General features: G+C 32.6%; 1 protein-coding gene across 1 annotated transcript; it reads left to right on the forward strand.

The window, feature by feature from the left end:
- The first annotated feature begins 6,065 nt into the window (after nucleotides 1–6,065).
- On the forward strand, nucleotides 6,066–7,098 carry LOC116128964. Its single transcript, XM_031414710.1, has 2 exons — nucleotides 6,066–6,174; nucleotides 6,554–7,098. Exons 1-2 carry the CDS (start codon nucleotides 6,087–6,089, stop codon nucleotides 7,051–7,053), a joined length of 588 nt encoding a protein of 195 aa, XP_031270570.1. The 5' UTR covers nucleotides 6,066–6,086; the 3' UTR covers nucleotides 7,054–7,098.
- The last annotated feature ends 256 nt before the right edge of the window (nucleotides 7,099–7,354 follow it).

Consider the following 7,354-nt stretch of genomic DNA (forward strand, 5'->3'; position numbering starts at 1 on the left):
TAAGATTGCTTCATGTATATTAGAGATTGCCAAAAGTTGAAGAAGTTTTTCAGTAAGTTTTCACACAGAGTTTGTCTGACGACTAATACATAATAATCATTCAAACCCTAATTATATGTGTCTTACTGCGCATTTCATCCATGATCATTGACGCTACAGAAAGAATTTTAAATTTCTGTCAAGTCCACTAGTCATAAGGTATACGATAGGCAAGGGAGTTGAGGGTGTTTGCTTGATTGAGGTATTTATAAGGTATTCACAATCACATAGATAATACTAGTTCTAATGATGTTGGGGTAAGCTATCTCAAGACTAGACTACAAGTTGGAAGGAAGTGTATTGGATGGTGTTTCTACACATGAGATGTTGTGCACATATTTTAGTTTTAATTGTAAAAAAGAGGTTAAAGGATAGGGAACTCCTTTAATACTTTCAGCAATGAGTATTGTAGGTGTTCTCCAGCAATGTTCCAAAGATTTTAAAGGTTGTGTGGAGAAAGAAAAATCGCAAGTAAAAGTCATTTGGTTTTTGATATAAAACCCGGTGGAACTCTTATACTTGATGTTGGAAGCGGCATTAAAATTTCAAAGCTTTTTGAGTTGTTGGCATTGGAAGATAGTAAGTATGCAGATGAGCTTACTAATGATGATAGGTCACAGAGATTTGCCTATGAGTACTGATTGGGTATGCTCACTACATGTTATCTTTCTTGAAAATATTTTACGATGCTACTCTACGTGTCTCTAGGTCTCTTTATGTTACTGGTAATGCATACATGCGAGAGATTTTCGGCTTGGGTTGAAGATTTCAACATGGTGTAAAGTCCATCTTGGCTTACGTAATATGGCTACCGATGAAAGTGAATTTGATAAGTATTGGTCAAATGTTGATAATTCAACATTATTTATTCATTACAAAGGTACTGGATCCTAGGCACAATTTAGAATATGGGACTGGGTAGTTAATGAGGCATATGATGTTTTTGTAGCTGATAATTTGATGAAAAAGTGAAGGAAGTTTTGTTGTCTTATTTGAGCAATACAGTTTGCTTATAGTGGATGACAATAAGCGTCAAGTAGAAATCTCAAGTTCCAATTGACATTGATGTGCATGATACAAATGTTGATAATGAGGACTTCATGATGATTATGTATAACGAAAAAAAGGCTCAAAGAAAGTTGTTCAGCATAAAACATAGTTGTAAGTTTTAGCAGACGATTGTGAGGATGACAACGACAAAACTTTTGGTATCTTGATTTGGAAGGCTAATTCAACAAATATGTTGTTCCTCTCTATGATAGCACAGAATATTGGCTATGTCTGTTTCAACATTGCATCTGAGTGCTTTTAGTATGGATTGTGTATTAGATCCATTTCAGCTCCCTTACTACTAAGATGGTAGAGACTCTTATCTTTACATAGATTGGATTAGGAATACACGTGGACCATTGACCATTGAGGAAGCTTGGAGGAATTATCTAAAATTGAGTCAGGTGAACATTTTTTGTTAACTTTCAATTTAATTATATATTTTCCATCATTATTTATGATTTTACCTAACTTTTTTGTCTAACTTTGTGTGAGTTTTTCTCTTCGGAGTGGCAAGTAGTCTAACTCATCTTGATGATTGAAGGGTATTCCAAATTTCCAATATATGAGTTATATATCACTGATAATTAAAGGTTTAGGGTTTGGTTGTTTATGTTGGTTAAATTTTTGAACATTTTGTGAACTGATTTAATAGTTTTTATTCGGAAGTGGAAAGTGTGTAACTCATCTTGATGATGTTGTGTTTGTTTGTTTTAAATTTTTTGAACTACTTTATGTAGTTAAAACTATAGAAATTTAGAAGGAGACGCTCCACGCCTCCACCTGTTTTGCACCACCCTTTGCATTGATATTATTTTGACCACCTTTTGCATTGATATTATTCGGTGGACCATATTTGCATGTGAATTTCTATTTTTGGAGAGTTGCTAACTATAAGTTTATTTATTGCCCACAGATGCAGATGCAGGACTGGGATCTGATTTTTGAGGAAACTCTTTTTATTCAGTAGCACTATAGCAGATTGAAAAGTTTGAACTTTGGCTTTGGATATCTAAATTTTGAAGAAGCCTCTTTTATTTGCAAATGTTTTCTCATTTTTAATTAGCCAATGTTTTTATTAATGAGTATTGAGTAATTTAATTGAATCTTTATGTTTTTATTTCATGTTCTGGATTCGTATCTACAAATAGGTAATTTAATGGTTTTTTCACACAATGAGTACAACATAATCCCCAAATAAAAGAGAAAAACAACATAAATTATAATAAAATATAAATATTTGAATTTAGGGACTTAAATGTAAAAATTGAAGAATTTTAGGGGTGATAAAAAACCGGTTTAACCGAGCCGAATATTCGGTTTAGGTTTACAATCGTTTTATACCGAAGCATTTTGTCTAAATCAAATAACCAATTGGGTTCGGTTTGCCTTATCCGTTTCGGTTACTGGATATCCCCACCCCTATTTAGTGTATCTACTATAGTCAGCCTATAGTTATGAAAATATATCACTTGTTTTTCATTAAGTTATTTGGTAAATCATTTAATTTTATCATTAAATTTATCCTTTAAATAAACTTTCGCATTTTGATAAATTAAAATGACTAATTTGTCTATATATGTCCAAACCTTAAAAAAATGAAAAAAAAATATTTTTTTTTTTTTATTTATCTTTTTCTACTTTTAAATTAAAGGGGTTTTTTTTTTAGTTTATTATTTTCCCTGTATTTTATGAAATTTTCTTTTGGACTTGTTATATCTTTAATTGTATTATTAAGTCTTGGTTTGATGGTTTACTTACAGACAATTACGAGAAAATATATTATAAATTCTAAATACACTCACACTTATTCTTAAACCTTTATTTTTTTTTGCATAAATCCTAAATATAATTATCATAATCATTGAAATTGTTTGTTTAACGAAATATACTTCCATTTTTTAGATTTTGCCCAAGTTAAAACTGATATTTTGATTCTAAATTGAAATTTAAGAAAGGGGTGCAAAGAAAAAATCCAATGGAGATTTGAAGGGTATTTGGGTATTAATAGGTGTATCTAGGGCTAAAAATCACTTAATAAATCGGTGGACACCATATCGTGGGCTCATTGGGGCAAGCTAAGCCCAATGTTAATCAATTTTCGATTTTCATCTTTTCAAAGAAAATAAAAAATTTATGTGACTATTACTTCTTCTTCTTTTTTAATTTAATTATTATTTTTCAGAAAAAAATAAATAGACTTCTGACATATAGCAAATGAAAAAATAATTCATTAGAAAAATGATTATTGGTAATTTGAGAATGCGTGTGAGAAGAAATCCCGACTTTGACTTTGACTATAATTTAACATATAATTCTTCTCCAGATTTTGAATCCCATTCCATGGTAATATTTATATTGATTAATTTCATGTAAACGTCAATGCTAATTAAGCTTTAATTAATAATTATGGGTAAACAGTCAACTCTAGACACTTTTTGTGACTGGTCAATATCTATACTCTTTTAATCAAATAAAAAAATAAAAACCCTTCAAATTGAATAAAAATATCGAGATTGATATGATATCCTCCTCGATTGTTAATAGGGATAATCATTGGAGTTTTTATGTGGTTGGTAGTTTCAAGATCTCGGGCAATTAGTTGAGGTACGCATAAATCAGTTGGACACCCCCGAGCATCCCAAAAAAAAAAAAGATTGATATGGTACCGATTTGCAAATTTGCCACCTTATAAATGGTTTTAGTAATTTGAGATGTCATATTAGTAACCTGTAACATCAAAATGATCAGCATAACCCACCACTCATGGGCAGTCCAACGGTCAAGGCGAATCAAGGGAATTGCAAAGAGTAATACTAGCATTACAAAGAGGCATACAAAGAATCAAATCCAGCTCTTGAAATTCATGATTGCCTCTTTTTCTCTCTCTTTTTCCCTTCTTTCAAGGGTTGAATTTGACTATTTGTATGAGTCTTTGTATGCCTTCTTGTAAAGCTAGTATTACTCAATTGCAAATGGTCCAACCCACAATCAAGGCTTAAATTAATTCCCACTAGGCGCAAAGGTAATACCCTCCCTTATAATTTACCAGGGGGTTGCAGCAATGAGTTGCTATTAGATAGCTTCCCGTCTTCCACTGACAAATGTTATCAAGTGTGATTGATAATATCAATTTTATGATGTCATTAATTGATTCGATGACATTATTTTGTTAATTTTGAACTAGACTTCCATTCTCGTGGGGTTGTCGTAATGGATTGCTATGAGAAAGCTTCCACTGACAAATGTTATCAAGCGTGATTGATAAATATATATTATCATTTTTATGATGTCATTTATTGATTTGATAACACTATTGTGTTAATTTTGAATACTTCATTCTCTTACAATAGAATCGAATATTATATATATAGTACCAATGATTCGAAAAAAATATCGATTTAACTTGATTAATTAATTTATTATATATATGCTGCATGGTCAATATTTTCATATATCATCTTTATAATATGATAATTTGGGAAAATAATTAAAAATATAATAATCAAAAGAATCCAATAATCAATTTCAATGAATGAATATGAGTTGACATGATGGGGTTGATCGAATTGCACAACCACATGGCTTGTTGCCTTGTAATGGTTGCTCCCATTCTCAAAATACAAAAACGAAAATTTTTTTAAAACAAGTAGAAAATTACAATTATTTATATACACCAGGATGGTCAAGAACTAGAGTCGTCATTAACAGTAGAAGCTGCTGCAAATTTTACGACGAAATCAGGAAAAGCTGGTGGCGGTGGTGCATGAACAGCCGCGGCAAAATTCATTTCACTTAACGTGCAATGACCGCTGCCACGGCCTGGAATATACGTGCATGGATTGCGACCGATAGGCGCCACCGGACCCTTTTGTAGAGATTGAACGATCAAACTTTTCTGTCTCCATTGCTCTCCTTCGAGCGGCCTCATTGCCGAAGTTCGTTCACAAAATGACGCACAAAGAAGGACGCAAACGAGTGGCATTATGAAGCAACGTAAACCCATTTGAGATGTGAAAGATTTATCGTGAAAAGAAATGGAAGTTGAAGGTTGAAGATGAATTAGAAATGGTTATGGAGATGGATGAATCCAATCGTATTTATACTAAAAAGGTTTAGGAGGGGTTGACTGAAAGCCGCGGGTTTGAAGTTTGAATGAAAGTCTAAATGAGAGACACGGACCTTTACCTTTAAGGGCAACCAATTAGTCCATAATATTTGTTTATGCGACTTAATCAAAAGTAACAAGTTTGAAGAAGTCCACTTTTTATGAATGTGCTATTTCAAGTCTTGGGCTCTGGGTCTGCTGGTCTTATTTATGAAGCCCATGTCCAATATTTGATGGCATGATTTTTGGTGAGATTGAACGATCAGACTTCTCCATAGTCATTACAGATAGGGTTGTCACTTTTTTTCAGAATTTTACAATTAGAATGAGATACTCTAATTTATTTTTCTTTTTAATTTTATTTTCAATAATAATGCTAAGTTCACAACATTCTCTCACAACTCCAGACGTGATAACTGATCATCGGTTAACTCTCAAATTAGTAGGCATAACCCATATATACAAACAGGTGAGACCCATTTTACGAATTGATCAATGACGAGCTGTTATATTCGGAGTTGTAAGTGTTGTTAGATTAGATTGTGGACCTAGCATTACTTTTATTCTGAAAAGTTATAAATCCCAATTAATCTATGGGCATATTTCAATAGGACTTCACCTAACAACCATTATTAAAATTTATTTCTTAACAATTTAACATTTATTATACAACAATTCCTTTGTAATGGATTCATATTATTTTAAGATTATATTCCAATCTCTAGCCACACGATTTGAGAGCTCTTTTGTACGCAATCTTAGAGATTATATTCCAATCTCTAATAGCCCTTGCATTTTCTCTCAATCTATCTATAAATTTGTAATGGTTTACTTAAAAAGCAGATAATCTCTAATCACAAATTGGAAATTAAAGGAAAATTTTATTAAGATGGCACAATGTTCAAGCGAGCAATGGGGGCTCCAACCAGGTGATCAGATCGCTAGTAACAGATTCGTGTTTGTCTACCATCATCACGGTCAGTTTTTCAGTGTTCACACTCTTTTAAACTTACATCTAATTGGAAGTATATATATTTCACTTCCCAAAACCAAACCTAATATTATATATAATTATATATGGTTTTGATAATGTACTCCATGTAAGCTTCCGTCAATTTTAATGATATATGAACTCAATTTTTCACCAACTTTTTGCGTTGGAAAAATTTTCATGGAACTATTGTAATCTCATTATATTTTGTGGTACTACTGATCATTTGGTAGGTAAGTATCATAGACTCCATATATTCTAAATTGTTATTCTTATATTTTATTCAATTCAATAAAAGTCATATATAATCATATTGTATATGTATTTATGTTCTCTTTCGTAGACAACTCCCTTGATTATAACAGGAATATATGTGGGGGACGGCATGGTCATTCATTTCCTACAACCTGCAAAGAAAAGTAACTCTTCTTCCCCATGCCAAAAATGTGGGCACACACCAAGCTTACATGGTGGGATCGTCAAAACATGTCTGGATTGCTTTCTCGATGGCCACTCATTATATATTATTAACCCGACTGACTGCAAGCCACCCGATGAGGTTGTGAAGACTGCCACCGAGTTTTTCCAAGGAATAAGGACCTTTGATGAATACAATTTTGCTTTTAACAATTGTCAGGACTTTGCCTCCTTTTGTAAAATAGGTATAAAGTCATCTGAGGAAAGAAACAAGGTCGTCAAAACATTATTGGTGGGCACCAAGGAGGTCACCAAAGTGAGCGCCACCATGGTGGGCATTGGCATTGCAGGCATCGCCGCAGCTTCTGTGGTGCATTCTATTGTTAAACGGACGCTCGAAAAAGTTGATGGTAGGAATGGGAAACCTGGCCCTTCCCCACCCGGTTGACATCCCTATGTACAAGTAGGTTTAGGTTTTAAATTAATGTTTTACTCTATATGAAATTCTGTAATAAGAACGTTACGATATTAATTCCATCAAACCATGTTTAATCATTGTTGGACTTTAGTCCCTAAAATATTATGGTCCTAACAAAATAATAACAAGACATATTAAATATACAATATTTTTGGTGCAAATTTCTTCATAATAAATTTTTTAATTAGGTTCGAATTCAATGTCCAGACCTAAAAAATGCAGTAGCATACGATGCAATTAAGTACTAACATGCAGCACATTTTGAAGTGCG

Source organism: Pistacia vera, unplaced genomic scaffold (genome assembly GCF_008641045.1).
Source record: "Pistacia vera cultivar Batoury unplaced genomic scaffold, PisVer_v2 Contig206, whole genome shotgun sequence".
NCBI classification, from domain to species: Eukaryota; Viridiplantae; Streptophyta; class Magnoliopsida; order Sapindales; family Anacardiaceae; genus Pistacia; species Pistacia vera.

Bases quoted from the DNA above. Each gene is read 5' to 3' on its own strand.
- LOC116128964 (XM_031414710.1), top strand. From the start codon at position 6,087: ATGGCACAATGTTCAAGCGAGCAATGGGGGCTCCAACCAGGTGATCAG. The intron at 6,175-6,553 runs GTCAGTTTTTCA...TGATTATAACAG, and splicing joins GTTTGTCTACCATCATCACG to GAATATATGTGGGGGACGGC.